The sequence below is a fragment of the Pelmatolapia mariae genome, linkage group LG6 (genome assembly GCF_036321145.2).
Source record: "Pelmatolapia mariae isolate MD_Pm_ZW linkage group LG6, Pm_UMD_F_2, whole genome shotgun sequence".
Classification (NCBI taxonomy): Eukaryota; Metazoa; Chordata; class Actinopteri; order Cichliformes; family Cichlidae; genus Pelmatolapia; species Pelmatolapia mariae.
In genome coordinates, this window is record NC_086232.1 from 27,951,391 (window position 1) to 27,969,328 (window position 17,938).

At 40.1% G+C, this 17,938-nt stretch overlaps 1 protein-coding gene across 2 annotated transcripts in view; it reads left to right on the forward strand.

The window, feature by feature from the left end:
- Positions 1 to 17,938, forward strand: part of rhbdl3 (rhomboid, veinlet-like 3 (Drosophila)) — a 70,804-nt gene that overhangs the window by 31,951 nt on the left and 20,915 nt on the right. For both annotated transcript variants that reach the window (XM_063476493.1, XM_063476494.1), the window contains 3 exons: positions 6,907 to 7,065; positions 12,018 to 12,242; positions 13,736 to 13,884. In XM_063476493.1, the coding sequence (XP_063332563.1) occupies positions 6,907 to 7,065; positions 12,018 to 12,242; positions 13,736 to 13,884 (533 nt within the window). The remainder of the gene's footprint in view (positions 1 to 6,906; positions 7,066 to 12,017; positions 12,243 to 13,735; positions 13,885 to 17,938) is intronic.

Genomic DNA, 17,938 nt, shown 5'->3' on the forward strand with positions numbered 1-17,938 from the left:
AAATAAAAGAATGCGAGTGTGTGAGAAAGATGAAAGAGAAGGCAGAAGAAGGAAAAAAATCACACAGGGAAACCCCTCCTGTTGTCAAGGTCACATCCTGAAAAGCCTGATTAACATGAGAAGGTGAGTGTGTTTGAGTGGTTTCAGTTGTAGGGTCTGAGTAATGGCCAGTGAATGAGGTGCCGCTGGTTTTGCCTGTCCTCCCTGGTGCTTCAGTGTAATTAGCAAGGAGACTAACAAGCTTTAACGAGGCGGGCTTTTTATTAGAACTGCTAATTGCTCCATGCCAGGGGAATATTCAGGAAGCACAGGGAAGTGGAATTATAATACTTGTGTGTTGAGTGTGTGTGTGCGTAAATGTGCAGTATCTGCTCAGAAAGGCAATAACACTCAAAGACTGTATTTAGACAGGAATCCACATGTAAAATTGTTCACATGCCTATTTACATTCCTGTTTTCCCTTTTGAATTTACATGTGTATTCCATGTTCATAGGTGAGACAAATTAAAGGAAAAATTAGCATCTTCAGTTACCTTTGCGTATTTGTGCTTGTGTTTGGGTGTGCTTAGGTTTGATGTAACGCTCTAATCAAACTGAGATTTTCTTCCAATCATTTCAAGTTTCAAATGGTTGCATTTCCTTCTCTTTGTTAACTCAAATTATAAGGTTCTTTTTAGCTGACTCTCATTCAGGATTTTTTTTTTTTCGTATAAACTTGTTTATGCGCATGCCAGGCCTCAGTAATCATTCTTATCAGATTCATAAGTTAATGAAAAATATTCATTGGTTACTATGATTGATCTGAATAGGACACAGCAAGCATCTCCTGATTGTAAATCAGCTGGCCAGCTGTGACCTTTCTGTGTGGAGTTTACATGTTCTCACTGTGCCTCCCACAGTCCAAAAACATGCAAGTTAGTTTTATTAGTGATATGAAGTTAGTGTCAGTGTGAACTTGGATGTGAATGGTTGTCTGACTCTCTGTGCTGGCCCTGCAATACACTGGCATCCTGTCCAAGATGTACACTGCCTTTTACTCATGACAGCTGGGTTAAGCTCCAGGTACATCAGGGCCACGAAATGGACGAGCTGTTAAGGAACTGGATGTTTTGAACAAGCTCTGATTTCCTGAGAAAAGTTGCTTGATTTTTTATTTTTCATATGCTAATTGCTGATTCTGATTCCCTCTAGACTCCATGCACACATATTTTTAAATTAATTACAGTGTTGTCTTCATACTCAGTGGTCAAACATGTCATGTAGTCTTACTGAGACAGATTTTGAATCTTTAACAGGGTGTCTCGGAGTTTCTAACACCAGCAGCTTGAAGTTCAGATGCTGTTTTTACAAAAGTCATTAGGAAAGAGAATCTGCCAGCTCGTTAAATTGCCTTTTGTAATGTCAGCCACAGTCAATTAGCCTGTCTTGGCTGCTCTGCCTTCATGCTCCATCCTTCATGATGTATTACATATAAAAATACTGTAACACTATACATAAAAACCTATGCAGTAGCGCTGCTTTAAATCAGGGGCATTAACATATAAGTGAATGAATCTGAGTACAGGTATCTGGGAGAACCTCAACATCTCCAAGTGTTTTACAGCAAAGCAACTTGTTCTCTGAAAGAATTTAACAGGAGACGGTAGAATAGCCTCATTGCTGTGAGTTGTAATGAGATGTTTGATTTACTGTAGAAAATTCAAGACGCCAGTGGCTGGATAACCAAAAATCTTGTTTTGTCTGTGGGTCAGCAACTCGAGCAGGCAGAAGCTGCTTTTTTTTGTACTGCACAATCCTTAAAATAGCAACAACTGAACACTGTCTGACTGTGTGGTATGACTGTAGGTAATTATATTGCTGAACAGGCTGCTTGCTGATGGATTATGCCACACCATGTATTTAACTGGAAGGAAGTAATAAATGATACACTGTATGTAGATGTAATATATATTTTTCCTTAATACCCCAAATAACAATATTTAGGTAAAAAATAATTGAGTTGAGCATACATTTGCAGAGCCAAAGTTGTATGTTGACTGTATTTACATGCATTCTACTCTCTAATTCTTCTTAATATCAAATAACACTACCAAAAGTAAGTCTACTGCATCCTAAAGATAGTGTCTATTTTTAGCAATCCCTCCTTAAAACCACCTGCAGTGTGTGGTTGCACACACTCAAACACATGTAATTGCATTCTCAACCTGGATGTGCTGCCACAGCGCGGTGCTTTGCTACTTAGCTATAGTCGTACCTATACCATCAGGAGGATGTTATTCTTAAAATGTGTGACACTGGAAATCTTTACTGGCTCCACGGGCAGCAGTCATGTTTGTTTATTTCCTCACGTCCTTGTCCATGTGCAAACCTTTGCAGCTTTCGGGTAATCCGGGTACTTGACAATTCTTTACATGAGATAGAGTGACATTATCAATGGGAAAAATGGCTCGTGCGTGTCATTGCATCCCAGTGAGACAGGTCACACATGTCACGCTTGTTACTGCACCAACCCGTATGACTGAATGAATTATTTTCCAGTGTGAAATTAGTGAGCTCTGTGGTGATGCAGCTTCAATTTCCTGTCCTGTTAGTTTGTTTCACTGCATTTCTGACGTAGGCAGTGAGAAAAGAGTGACTGTCAGAATGACTCACAGCCTACATTTTGTGATTACATGCTATAGTATGAACTGCTTCCTGCAGAGCCTTCAGGGTACATCCTGTCTAAAATGTAGATGAGGTTATCAAAAGTTTTGGCAATCTGTTTTCCGCTGATGTTGCATAAATCATACATAAGTTTACTGTCAGCAGTGGAACAACAGATCTCATTTTCTTTGGAAACAATTAAAAAGGTTTTGTCAGACACAGAATAAAAAGTTTTCCCACTGTGTGCAATTATCCCAGATCAGCATTCAACACATCAGTTCTTAACGGCTTGGCAGCTTATTAACTGTTTACTGATGTACAGTTGTGGTAAGACATACGCATACACTCATTATGGGCATGAATGTCATGGTAGTTTTGGGCTTTTAAGGCATTCTTTGAACTAAAAATAAGTTTTAATGTATTTTGGGATACACACAGACCCAAATATATGCATATATCCCCCACTAATATTTGGTTTAATCTCTATTATCAATCTGCACCGAAATCAGTCAATTTTGGTAGCAATCAACAAGCTTCTCGCATTGGTGGTCAAATAGTTCAGTCTTTGTCTTGTCGGACCATAAAACTTTTCTCCAAAAGGCATTTGGCTTGTCCATGTGGGCAGCTACAAATTTCACTCGAACTTGGAGGTGTGGGTTTTGGAGCAGGGGCTTCTTTTTTGGTCGGCACCCTCTCAGTCCATGGCGATTTCAAACTGTCTTCACTGTGGAGAGTGACGGTGGTGTTCCAGGAGTTTCTAGTTCATGGCAGGCTTGTGCAATTGTTGGCTCCTTGGTTGTTCCTGAATATTCTAACCAATTTCCTCTCATCTGAGGGTAACACTTTGGGTTTTCTACAGACCTTGGCAAACCGGTGACACATCAGAATAACTTGAACTTACATACAATTGTTTGAAGTGGTGATGTTGAAATCTTAAATTGTTTAGAGATAGCTCCAAAAGATCTTCCCAGTCTGTGTAGATCTAGTATTTTTCACTGAGTTCCTTGGATTCTCCAATAGTTGTGGATATTGGTTAATCCAGTGAGTGCTGCTGTCAAAGAAGAACTGCCAGTTGTAGTCAGACATGATCACTAGTAAGCCTTGAACTTGACAAGTTAAAAGGCACTGTGGAAGATTTAAGGAAGTCGATGTATGTATATATTTGAGCTTGTTTGTATGCATTTGACCCTGAGTGGATTCGAGAAAGTCCAGAATAGATTCAAACATGTGCACCCAGTTCTTGTTTTTAAAGGGATTTAAAGATGTTTTTCTAACCAAGAAAAGCAATCATTAAAAGCCCAAAATTACCATGACATTTATGCCCAGGATGAGTGTATGTAAACTTCTGACCACAACTGTTGGTGTAGCAGGCGTTGAGTGGCTCTGTGATGTAGTCGTTTAAACGTTAGCCTTACATGTAAAAGATATCTGGTTTGAGATCAGCTTCACGAGGTCAAAAACTAGTGTAGTCCTAGTGCCGGTCCCAGGCCCAGATAAATGGACGTGCTGCATCAGGTAGGGCATCCTATCTAACAGTCTGTGCCAAATCAAACGTGCATGTCCATCTGCTGTGGAATTTCCTTGGGAAATTAGTGAGCAGCTGAAAATACCCATCACAGGTGTAGCAGGATTTGAGCGTGGCCACCAGCTGTGGTAGAGCAAGATGATTGTTTGGACGTCGTCATCTGTCCAATTTTCTTCTTCTTCTTAGCTTGTGCTTCGTGTTCCAGACACCATCTAATTAGTGGCTCACGACTTAGAGACAGCGATTCAAAACAGTGTGGGGTCAGTGTCAATGGTCACTGAAAAACTAAAAGGTCAGACAGAGCAAGGCTTTCGGTCTTATGTTTTAACACAGCAACACAAATTGTGATCAATATTTTGGAATCCAGGCCCAGAGTACAGCAGAGGATCTCAGTGTTTCCATTCTTTTCAGCCACTTAAAATAAATGAGGGTTCGATTTTATCATCCTCGAGTTGTTTTGAGTATATTTTACACAGCCTGCTTTGTTTCTCCAGGCTCTCAATGCAAACTTAAATCCTTAAAAAAAGTCCCTGACCCTCACACGCTGCCTCCCCTCCGCTTCCTTAATATTCAGCTTTATGAAAATGAGGATGAAGACAAAAAGCCCTGCATTGTGTCCAAAATGCACCCCTCTGCCTCAGCATTTACACCCCTCACACTACCCTCCCTCTGTTGTTTTCCTCCTCTTCCCCCAGACAGGCTGCTGAGAAGCCCTTAATATGAAGGCTCATTGGTTGTGAATGTTTTATGGTATTATGTCTGTACCAGGATTTGAGAGTATGTGTGTGTGTGCTTATTTTAATCTGAGAGATTTGCATCACACTCCCTTTGCTGCTTGCAAAACAGGCCTTATGAAGCAGAGACAATAACATAATTATGAAAATGAAATGTGTTGGGATAGAAGCTAATTCAAATTCTAGATCTGGGAAATATTATTACAACACGAGCCAAAATGCATCCAACAAAACTCAAAGTTATTTCATAACTGCTAGAGAGATGATAATAACGTCGGTGCATAATTTTAAAAACAGCATTAGTACATCTTTATGTGCAGCTCACACTCATTTCCTTTGCAAAGTGCAATTAAATGTTAATCATTTAATTCATAATTTAATTAATTAAATGATACACAAACAAACTAAACTTGCTTAAATGTGCCAGTTTTAGCTTGTGCCAAGAGTCTTGGTCAAAAATGTTTTTTGTGTGATATAATGTCCTTCTCTGCGTGGACCTGCATCGAAAGAAACGATCACTAATTGGAGTGAAGGAACTGGCTAAACCTTGCATGAAATTGCCATCAGTGGTCCATTGTTGAGTGTGTGTCCCTCTGCAGCTCCACCCCAGCAGTCTGCCCATTGACTTCAGAGGGTGCTCACTCAGCTATGAAGCCTGTGGTGTTGCAGGGTGTTTGTGTGTGTGAGGAAAATAATGCATGGCTGTCTGCATCTGTGAGTGACATGGGAAGAGATAACAGGCATATTTATTGAACTATTTATTTTTCTTCTGAGGGAGTTCTTGTATTTTGATTTACAGTGAGAAAGTGAAGGGGAGAAGTGAAGGATGTAGGGTAAAGAGGGTGTTGTGTGAAGGGGATAGATGGAGGAGGGTGCTCAGCTTCTGCTAGCGCTGTCATATGGCAACCACACGTTTGCATACACACGCGCATGCATGCGTGCTGTAACTATATCTGGTTCAGGGGTGTTGAAGTCTGGCAGGCGGCTAATATTGTCTGAATGCCACATCTTTATGCATGGATGTGCACATTTGCAAATACACAGATAGAGAAAGACAGAGTTACATGTGCATACACACTCACATACACAGAGGCAGGCAGAGAGGCAGCAGCTGTCTTCTGTCTGAATCCACAACCCAACATCCAAATAACACATTCAAGTCCTTTCTAGTGTAATTTGAGGCCAGACAGATATTGTCACACATGGCTGTACCTTTTTTCTGTTTTTCTTGTTTTAGGGCGTCATGAGCAGCTCGGTTTTTCACATTTCACTCAGAATTATTCCAGAAACACTGCTCACTTCTCTGCAATCAGAAAGCCTCTGTAAGAGGTCCTTCCTCTGGCCCCCTAAATGTCTGTGTGCGTGCATGTATATATGCATAGGCTGAGTGGCAACTTCACTATAAATTGGCACTTAAGATTTGAAGCCACACGGCACAAAGGAAAGAAAAGAGTGGAGGAAAAACGCAGAGCTCTTTTACCATTTAAGTGCTTTATTAATCACTGCTCTGAAGGTCTTTTGACATATTTGGATTTGTCAGAAAATCTTGGGTATGTTATTTTTCAGATATGTCTGAATGCTTCCTCTCATAAGCAAAAAGCAGCCTGTGGCTAAATGCGGTGCAGGGTGTCATTTCAAAGTGAAATTCAAAGCTGTTGTAAGTTACTGCATCTCCACGGTTGGGCCTTTTAGAGCAATTAGAGCTCTTTTATACAAGATCTTCAAACCATGACTAAACCACTGCTGATGGTTTTTAGGGTATTGATATTTGGCTTTACAGAAAATTGTGCACGAGGTGAAACTGACTACTCTAGACTTTGTAAAATGTTTCTTTTCCTGTTTGATATACTGCAAGTGTTGTGCCCATAAAGACACCATGTTTCGTTTGTCTAGTATTTTTCTGTCTGTTCTATTTAAATAATACTTTTAAACAGGTGATCACATAATCAATCAAATAATGAATCAATAATAATCTTTTGCATTTTCATATGTTTTTGTTTGCAGTATGACCCCGAGAACTCAGGCTTCATCAGTACAGAGCGGTTCAGGGACCTGCTGGCGACCCATGGCTCTGAGCTCGACCCCCACAAACTGGAAGTCCTGTTGGCCCTTGCTGATGGCAATGCTGATGGAAAGATCTGTTATCAGGACTTTGTCAACCTGGTGAGATGATTTAACTTTGTGTAACTCTGTATAAACCATAAAGATGGTTATGTGAGAAAATCCCACTATATTAGCAGTTTCTGAAACACTCTGTCTAGCACCAATATGCATCAACATGTCTACTTGAGTTACTGCCATGTGATTGGCTGATTGGATATTTGCTTTGTGATCAGCTGAACGAGTATACTTAATAAAGTGGCCGATGAGTGTCAAAGACTCAATACTTATGACTTCACATGGACGTTACACCTTTTCACTTAATTGTGATGACATTAAAGCTCCCACAAGCCCGAAGGCTAAATAATATCTAATACACCAAAGCAAAACATATGTTGCAAGCAGTAGAGTACAACTTTAAACTATAGAGACATTAAAAAGACTGATTAAAAATTGTTCATAGTACTCTGTATGAGGCCAAAACTGTTTGAAGTATGGCCAAGACTTGTTAATTGTCTCCTGATGTGCAGGAACTGAGATTTATTTGTGACTTGTGGAACATTTTTTTTTTTGCCACATCTGGAACTTTTTCAGCTTTGCATCCACCATATTCCAAAATCACCTCAGCTACACAAGATTGCTCCTAATAGGAAATAACTCCCTGTCTGGTGAGAATTACCCCTCCTAAGGCTCACCTTGCCCCACTTACAGTTTCACCTTCAAACCACAGCCCGCCGCTGATTGTCCAAGGTCTCACTCAAGACTCTTCAGCCTTGCTAGCTTCTTCATAACCTTTTCTTTTCTTTTTTCTTGCTGCTATACCTCGTGGGAGACTCAACTGCTGACCCAGGATGCCGTGAAGTGGTCTTAGGAGTAGTTATGTGGTACACAATAACTACTGGGTGGCTAAGGGATGCGGTGGGGGTGTACATCTCTGTACAGACTGTAGGGAATTCATTGTTGTCTCTGACTGTAAGAGAGTCCATCTCTCCCTGTCTCTCTTGTTCTTCGAAGCTGTTTATTGTGTGATACAGTGGGTGAGGAATGAGGCCTGTAGGAAGCTTGGAAAAATGTCAAAAGGACATTTTCTATTTGGTGCATTCATGTCACGTGAGAGCCTGTGGGTCATGGTGTGCAACTGGAAGTGGGACAGAAAGGAATGGAGGTCTGCGTGCGTGTGGATCTTTGTGTACATTCACAGTTTTCCCCTCTATTGTGTCAACCGCCATATAGTTTATACATTCACAGAGGCAGCACCAACAGCAGCTAAACATAGAAGAGAGAAAGGAGTGACTCATGGTTATGGTAATAAGGTGTGCATGTTTGAATAAATAGGTGCTAAAATTTCAGATTTGTAAAGCATTTATCATCATCTTCCAGTTACTCAAATGTGAAGATTTCCTGCTTTGCAAGGGTGGATTACAAAGGTTGATCATCTTTAGACATTTCCTGAGCTTTGTAAAAAACATAGTAAGTTTTTTATTTTAAGAAGAGGTTTGTAAAGAAAACTATTATATACTTTACCCTTTACTGTTTTCACTTGCTAAAATGTTAGAATGTGTTACCTTGCTCTCTTTTGAATGAACAATTTGAAGATGTCAACACTTTGTGTGTTGACGATTAAACCAGTATGCAGCAGTTGAATTTCGATGACCTTAACACTAACATTGAACTGTTTTGATTGGTCAAATGTTGTTGGTGGGATCCTTCACATGTGAACCCACAGCTCTGTGAAATGGCTTGTGAAACATTATACGACTATCTGAAGAAATGCGTGGTATGTAAACATGCAGGCACGATTGCTCAAAAGTACCAAAGGCAAACTGGGAGCTTGAGGCAGAGGGTCATAAATTGTATAAAATTTGTATCTCAGAAGGAAGGACTGCAGCAAAGAAAGAGCGGAGTAGAGGAGTAGGGAGGAATAGTAGAAAAGGAGGCAAAGGAAAGGACAGACAAAGACAAACTGTGAGGGTTTTATTTGTTGCGCCATCTCTCCCTTGCACCACAGCTCTTCCATCAGCGTGATTGTCAGTAATTGCCTGCTCACTGCTCCATCACAGTTAGCTTTCATATCACTGCTCGCTCGCTTTCTTCATCCTCTCTAACTCTTTACCTTTCCATCTGCCTTTCTTGCATTGAATAAACCAGCAGGTTCCAGCTCTTTATTTCTTTCTTTATTTTGTATGCTTATTACATTCTCCTTTACATTTGTCTCCTTGTATTTAACTCTCTCTCATACATCACTCTGATGTGTTGCATTTTTTTACAGCTTTCCTGGGCAGAAAATAGCTACGTAATGTGTTTATACTTTACAAAATATCTACACTTTTAACCACTCTGTTTCTCGCCCGAGTGTAATAAATTCAGGTAATGCTCATAACCTATGATGCATGCTCGCATGTCCTGTTTTGTGTTATGTATACCTGAAAGAGCTTGAGCTTTATGTTAGTTTTTTTCTTCTTTTATGTGGACGTTTGTTTATTCTGGTGTAAGATCTCCCAACATCTTTTTTTTTTGTGATTCGACACAATCGTCGACATTCAGGCAGGAAAACACGTGGAGACAGTGAAACGCAATCCAAGACACATTGTGGAAATGCCAAAACACACAGTGGCATATGAGAAAGGATTTTCTGTTATGACAGTGGAAGTTGTTTTAATTGTTTCATTTGGCTTGGAAAGCAGTCCACCAGGAATGTGGACGGATGATGTTGTTTTGTGTGTTGCAGTAAAAGTTAACTTGAACTTTTTTTGTGTGTGTGACCACCTTGTGTGCGTGTGTGTCTTTGTCTGTGCTTTTTTAAAAGCCGCTCTGTTGATGCCAACATTCTGCGCTCTGCCAAAAAACTGAGGATAATCCAACAAAACAGATGAAACTCAGGGCTGACCTGGTGGGGCTAACGGAGGCATTAAGGCATAAACTGCATACTAACACACTTCTATAGTCTCTTTTCAGCCTTCATCATATTTCGTCTGATCCTCTGCCTATTTGTCCTTCTCTGTCCCCTTCTTGTTGTACTTGTTTCTTCCTCTGCCTCTTGTTCCGTCTCTTTTCTCTGATTGTATTTTCCACTGATCAAACAGAGAAATTGTCTCTTCCTAGCCGAATGCTCATCAGTGCCTCTCACCTCTTCTCTGCCCCGCTCCCTTCTCCTCTTGGCAGCGAGAAAACAGACAGAACATTATTCTTTCTTTTGTGCCTCGCAAAGACGAGAGGAATCACAGTTGCTTCACACGAAGAATTGACTGTCTTTATGGGGCATGGCTGCCTGGGGGATGTCTGTGAGAGCGCTTGCTTCGGTGTGCGGTCTCGAAGTGGCCATGGTAACCTGTAATAATTTTCCCACAGTTCTCTGTGACTGATATAAAGGCTGAAATAATTGGCTTTTTTTGGAGTTTGTCTCCAAACAATGAGTCCTGAGACTCTAAAAGTCTCATTAAAAAGCGTCAGAAGAACTATCAGACAACTGTTCAGAGATTTTATTGTTTTTCTGATTTCGTGTATTTCTTCTTATCTATATTTCTCGTGCCGTTTCTGTTAAACTGAGCTTAGCTGTGATAAGTGTCTTTGCTTTCAAGATGTAAACAAGAAGATAAGCCTGCTGGCTTTAAACTAAAATGTTCCTTCTGATAAGCCAGTGCTCGTACTTGAATAAACATCAATTGAAGCTTTCTTACAGATCCCAATTTTGAAGCCAATTTAAAGTTGTAGCTTTTGAAGATCCAGTATTACCGTCCACGTCCACCTCTATTGCCAACAGCTACACTGCCACATCACATTTATGTTTTTTTCCCCCAATCTCTGCCCTTGCTGAAAACAATAACACTCATCCTTATTGCCTTAAAGTAGCATCTGCTAACTGACACATCTGGGCTTCCTGCAGTTCTAGAGACACAGACATAGCTGTAAAATTGAGTTATGGAGTGTCACATAAACAGAGCGGAGCTAGAAACAGATTGGGGGAGGAGGGAAAGACTGGGACCGATAGCCAGAATGAGAGAAGGATGGAGATGTGGGACAAGAATCTTATAAAACGCACAGCAAGTGGAATAAACGGCATAGAGACGGCTGTGATTTAGGCAGAGAGCTGGAAAGGATAAACTAGAATTTCTTTTGCCATCTATGCAAAACAAAGGGCCTTACTCAGTTACTCTTAAGATTTGTGCAAATATTTATTCTTCTGGTCATTTGTGGAAAATGTAAAGATAATTAAGTGGCAGATAGCTAAAACACATTCCTATTATTATTCTCACTTTTCTGACCTTCTTAATGTACTGTTACGCTCAAACAAAGGCTGCTGAAAACGGCGAAACATTTACAAATGCGATAAAGCCTGGAATCCCTCATTTCTTGTGGATTTTGCACCTTTTTTCCATTGACGGGTTTGTGATGGACATGTTTGTTCAGCAAAAGATGTGTTAGCTTTAATGCCTGTACGTGTCTGTACAGTTTAATGTAGGGTGGCTGGCAGTGTTCATTATCAGTTCACTGCAGATTATTTTCTTAGTCAGTTAATCGTTTGACCTATTGGATATCATAAAAGTGTGAAAAGTGCCTTTGTTCAGCCAACAGCCCCAAATCATACACATTCCTGCTTCATTTTTTTGTCCTTAGACTCTCGGCCTGGGTAGTTTTGAATGATTCACGGTTCAATATAATCCTTTTTTTTTATCCTGGGCCTTGGTGCAGTCCCTCAGTTCATCGACTGCATGAAACAAGTCGTTTTATCTCCCTTGTCATTGCCTTTGAAGCAACTTTATTTCGATTGGCTGCCCCTTGTAAACAGAAGATTTGATCAGCGGGGGGGTTTCTGAGCTGTGCACTTGTGATGACCATATTGGCGGTATCTGCTCTCACAGATACAGCAGCTGAAAAAACTCTCTGATAGTGAGTTTTAATAATCATGGTTATAGTTAGACTGTTATATTAAACTATTTGTACTTACCTCCATCTCCTCTTCAGTTTTCTTCCATTCTTAATATTTCTTCTTCCTCTTTTTATGTTTGTTTCGATAGATGAGCAACAAGCGCTCCAACAGTTTCCGGAGGGCCATTCTGCAGGGCAGCAGGCAGCTAAAAGGCTGCAGTCTCAGAGACGAGGTAGGCTTAGGACTGTCCCAACGGTTGGTCCGCCACGTTGCCTATGAGACGCTACCCCGTGAGGTCGACCGCAAGTGGTACTTTGACAGCTATACCTACTGTCCCCCTCCCTGGTTCATCCTGGCTATCACCATCGCAGAGGTAAATTGATGGAAGATAAAATGTGATGAATCTTTTAGCAATAGTACATTTTAATATGAATTGACCATGATCCTTTTCAACGGTGCCCTCTTGTGCACCTCTAGTATGATGTCCGTGTGCCTGTTATACAGTTGTGGTCAGACGTTTACTTACACTCATCATGGACATGATCGTTGTAGTAATTTTGAGCTATTGATTTCTCTGAGCTGTTCTTTTTCCAGGTGGAATCACTGTACGACATATTCTTTAGTATAATGTAATCTTTAATTGACTGCACAAGTTTGAATTTAATTTGGATTTTCTCTAATTCACACAGGGTTAAAATTATAAATAAAGGTGCAAATAAATACAAACACAGCCACTAATATTTGGTTAAATGTCCCTCAGCAAGATGTCCCTGAACTAGCCATCAACAAGCTCCTGGCATGATGTTCGTTGGGTATTTGGACACTCTTCTATATTTAAATCTGTTTGGGTTTTGGGAAGATCATTCCAGAAGTTTAATGTTAGCCTGCTTTATCTATTCCTAAACCATTCCGATTTTGTGTGTTTGCAATCATTGTTCTGTTGGGACACCCAAATGTGTCCAGGTTTCATCTTTCTTGCTGAGTGGTTTGCAACTTTTAGTGTCAAAAGAACCTTTTTTGCCCCTGATACCAAACAAAGGGAGAAAAATCACTGCACACGCAGGGGCGTAGTGGGTGGGAGGATGGACGATGGATGGGAGATATAACTGGGAGAGGATAAATTAGTTTAAATTATTATTTCTTCACATATATATATATATATATATATATATATATATATATTTTTTTTTTTTTTTTTTTTTTTTTTTTTTTTTTTACTGATGTCAGCTGAGAAAAAGAGACTCACCAAAACTGTACAACAGAAGACTGAATAACATGTTACCTATTTGAGAAGTCTCTTTTTCTGCTGTGATATTGGGATGATGGGGTCAGAATTTGGCATAAAGAACATAAAAGCATGGATCCATCCGGCTTTGTGTCAGTGGTGGTGGTGATATAATAGTTTGCCCATATAAGGCGTATATAAAACATTTAATAATAGGATAAACATACAGTGGTGTGAAAAAGTGTTTGCCGCCTTCCTGGTTTCCTATTTTTTGTATGTTTTTTACACTTTAATGTTTCATATCATCAAATTAAAATTTTAGAAAAAAAACAACAAAGCACAAAATGCAAAACATCTAAAGCTTTGTGAGAAAGGGATGGCTCCGCCCCCCAAAATCCCCTAAAAATACCAAAACAAAGCAAAAAAGCAATAGTATTTGATGTTGATGCCACCACTGTTTTTTCCAGGTTAATTTGATTGAAACAATATTGAATCAGAAGCTTTTGCTCAACTCCTGTGAAATTACTGAAGTAATTTATTTGCATTGTTTCTATAATAATCTATGAATGGATTTGTGTATTTGTTATTCTTATCATAAATACTACAGCAAGTCACTTATTGTTTGTTCTCTGCTCTCCCAGGTAGCTGTGTTCATGTACTATGGGTGCCAGATGGACCGCTTGGTCCTGCAAGTGTCCAGTCCATCCTTCCTAAAAAGTCCCCTACCTTACCATCCTCAGCTACGAGCCCAGGCCTGGAGGTATCTCAGCTACATTTTCATGCACACTGGGTGAGTTTAAATCTAGTGCTTTTCATAACTTTGCCACCATTCAGATTTTCTGATCTTGGAAACAACTTGGTGACATATTTTAGATGAAGTTATCTGCTACAGTGTGTTCATGTCAGCCTTTAGATCAAGGAGGTACGCTTGTAGCATTTTAGGTGGATATGACATATTGATGAGCACTAATTTGAAGTGCCACGTAACTGTGATGCCTTGGGGTCGTGTTACCTAAGGCATGTGAGAAGCTGAAGTGAATCAGCACAAGTTACGCAACAGATTCATCAACAGAAATATACAGCAGTGATTTTTCGTTCAAACAGACCGAGCAGGACAAAGGAGTAAGAGATGAGAAACGTAGTCGATGGATGCAGCCATTAATGTTGTCAATTCAGTGTCTGTGAAGTCACAAAACAAATGAACACGGACTAATAATCATGTGGGATACTGAAAGAAACGGGTCCTCTAACAACTGTTTGTAGTTGGATTATTGTAACGTGTGTTATGTGTGCTCATATTTGAGTGTAGAAAACAGTTATCTTTACAGTTACTCTTCACAAAAAAAGAGAAAACACCAAATATCAACTTGACAGATTTAATAAAACCACCTCTACATTTCTTCAGTCTCCTCCTCTCCTCTCCTTCCCTCCTCCACTCCTCTCCTCTCTGACTATATTATTATCTGTTCAGTTCAGGCCAGGTCATCCAGGTTTAATTACTCTTCTGGCTAAATGTAGTTTCAGGCAATAAAGAGAACTAATAAAATGGCAATTTACTTAAGAGAACCTGGTTCAGTGCGAGGGCAGGGCTCGTGCATGGTGAGAAGATAAACTGGAAAGGATGGAGCGATGTTTAACACACCCCAATCACAGAGGAACTCACTGAAATGATTACGGTTCTCTAGGAAAGCGGCTGGGGGGAAAAGGGACTGTTGGGATCTATACAGTCGGACTGAGGAAACTATGTATAATCACACAGTGACATGAATTCAGCACAGTGCCCTTAAAAAAGTTTGAAAGATGATCACAATATTCAGCTTCACGCAGTCATGTAATGTATGCAGGAACCCTGCTGTTATGCATTGTCAGAAGAGAAAGAGCTCAAAGAATCCTGATTAAAAGTTAATATAGATTCAAGATGGCTGCTGGGTGACAAGATTTGCTTTTAGGACTTCGGCTATAATGAAGAAAACATGGACCAGCTGCTTTTCATAGCAGAGACCTATGAATGTGTGAGTTTTTGCACAAACAGTTTATTGATTAATCACGCTGAAAAAACAAACATATTTTAAAAGCATTACTATGATTGCATAATTTAATCCTTAAATGTTCCATCATCTGTAGCTGGCTGCTCTCACCTAAACAGATATATTGCATATTTGCAATCAAGCTGCTGATTTGTGCTGTTTGCTTTCAGCAGCAGTAGCCCAGGTCGCACTTGATGATAGTCCACATAATTTAATCGCTAATACCTGAACAAGTAGCTATCGCACAGCTGTGTGAAATCCATGATGCTGGTCTTTTTGATGCAGAGAATGATCGTTTATATCACACTGCAGCAGAACTTCTTCAGCTTGTATGGATCGTGTTTTGTCAAAGTTATTGTAACGCCTACAGACTGAAAATCAATATTCTTATTTATTCAGAGAATATAAACCTTTGATCACTGATATCTTTAAATAATGTTGAAATACATTCAGTTTTTATAGATTTTAGAGACAAAGTAACCCAATTCATGTCACTTCAGATAGACTCATGCATCATCAAGTGTTAAATGCACAAGTCTTGTCTTTCTTTATTTAGCTGTAATTGATTTAAGACTGACAGAGAGCACAGATGCAGAAATGGAGTGCCCTTTAACAAAAGTCAAGGCTGGTTTTCTGATTCATTTATCCAATGGTGCAGACGAACTTTGATGTGTATTGCAAGATAATACTCGGCGCTCACATTAAAAGTGGCACTGACAAAGCTTTGCAACTGACTGATACCAATATTTCCATATTTGAATTTTGCCAGCTTTCTCTTCTTGTTTCCCTGTGTGTCTCTCTCTCTCTCACTCACACACAAACAGAGAGTGAGAGTCTTACACACATCTACAAACCATGTAATCCTGTCAACAGCTCAGTACCACTGATCCCTCCAGTTCCCAACACTAAAACAAAATGTAAATATTGGCCCCAAAACATCCCTCAGCAGAGCAGACTCTCAGACAGACAGAGCCTGCTCTGCTCTCTCTCTCCTCGCTCTCACTTTCCATCACAAGCACAAGAAGGATGTCTGTAGCAAGTGTGAAGCCTTCAGAAAGATTAGTGCTTTTTGAGATTAAACCAGGACAAGTTTCTGCCCGGTTGTGTTTCTCCAGTTCTCAGTCTAATGTGGGAAGATGTAACCTACAATAATAATCAGAGGAGCCTGAGCACCTGATGATAGTGTAATAATTTGTGGAAAACTGGCAAGAGATTGCACTCAGTTCAGCGCTAAAGTTGTTCCATTAACGTGAACTAACAATAAGGTTTTCTGTAGTTTGGTGAAGCAGCGATAAAGACAGTAAGATTCAACAGTGCTTTTGTTGAGTGCCCTGAAAGGCCACGGTTATCTTGACACAATAGGGCTTCTCATGGGTATCCACGGATCTGCCTGACAGTGCAGCCTGTTCCTCACAGCCTCATTAGTGGTATAGAAATATATAGCTGCTGTTATCTGGAGGGGAGTTGTTCTCTGAACAGGCTTCTCCCAGCCAATCAATATCCCCATTGTCTTTCTGATCGCTGAGCGATCCTTTATGTCGCCGTTGTAGTTGAGGTGGCTGCGTTGTTTCAAGCTAACTAGATTACTGGGCTTGCCTGAGTTGAAGCAATAGCATGTGTGTGTGTCAGACAGAGAGAGAGAGATGTTATTTGTTTTAGGAATGTTTTTGTTTATTTTTGTTTGAGTCTGTCTGTAAATGCAGCGTTTACTGGAACCCTCTGTCAACCTGTCAAACAGGGGGGAAAAAAAGGGACTCCTACAAGAGTCATCGTCATGTCTTTCTCTTCGTTTCTGTCAGCGCTCTCACACATTTGCTGAAAAAGAGACATCAGGATAATTTAGAAACAGAAAAACACACCAAGTGATTGAAGAGAGCGAGAGAGAGTTATCAAAGCCGAGACGCAGAGAGAGGCTGAGAGGCCAGATTATGCTAGCTGCTCTCCTTTTGGATTCTGCTGTGACACCCGAACGTGCCTGAGCTGCTGGCTGAGGTTTGGCTGGAAGGACTCTCTAGCTGTGAAGGGCACAGGGTGTGTGTGTTTGTGTGTGTGGGTGTACGTATTTGTGTGCAAAGCTATCATTTGCTTACAGTCATCACATTGAACCACAAGCTGTGAGCAGATTAGGGTCCATTTATGGCAGCCGCACACCTCTTTTATCTTTTGTTGTTTTTGAAATATTTAAATGCTGGGTGCATGTCTCTGCGACTCTGTGATAGAGCTGCTTAATCATGGCAGACACTGTAATCATTTTGGTCACTACTGAGGTCACGGAGATTTAGTGGCTTCTGAAACATTGTGCATTTGTTTGAATTTTTTCTATATTTGTTGTTCTTCATTGGTTCCCTTGAATAAAAAGTATTTCCAAGCAGATGAATTGGCTTTACCCTTTCTAGTTGACCAAATACTCTTTTTCTCTTCTTTCAAAGCATCATAGCTGGGAGGCTGAGTCTGGGCTCTGAGGTAACAGTCAAAGCCAAGCAAAATTGTGCATTCATGACCAACGTGATTATAATAATAGAAAAATAGAACAGCAATCCACAACACAACACCTCTTAAATAAGTTGGGACAGTTGTTTAAATAAGAGACCAGCTGCTGAAACTTTGAGAGAGGTATGCTGTCCCGTTCTAGTCTGATATAGTCACAGGACAGAAATACAATACGGATTTTTGCCCATGTCCCTTGCACACAGATTTTTTTTTTTTTTTGATGACATTTTTTGATGAAGTTATTTAATATAGATGATGAAATATTCAGTACCATCAATTTTAAGTTGAGGAACATTATTTTGAAATTGCTCCAGCCCAGTTTTTTGC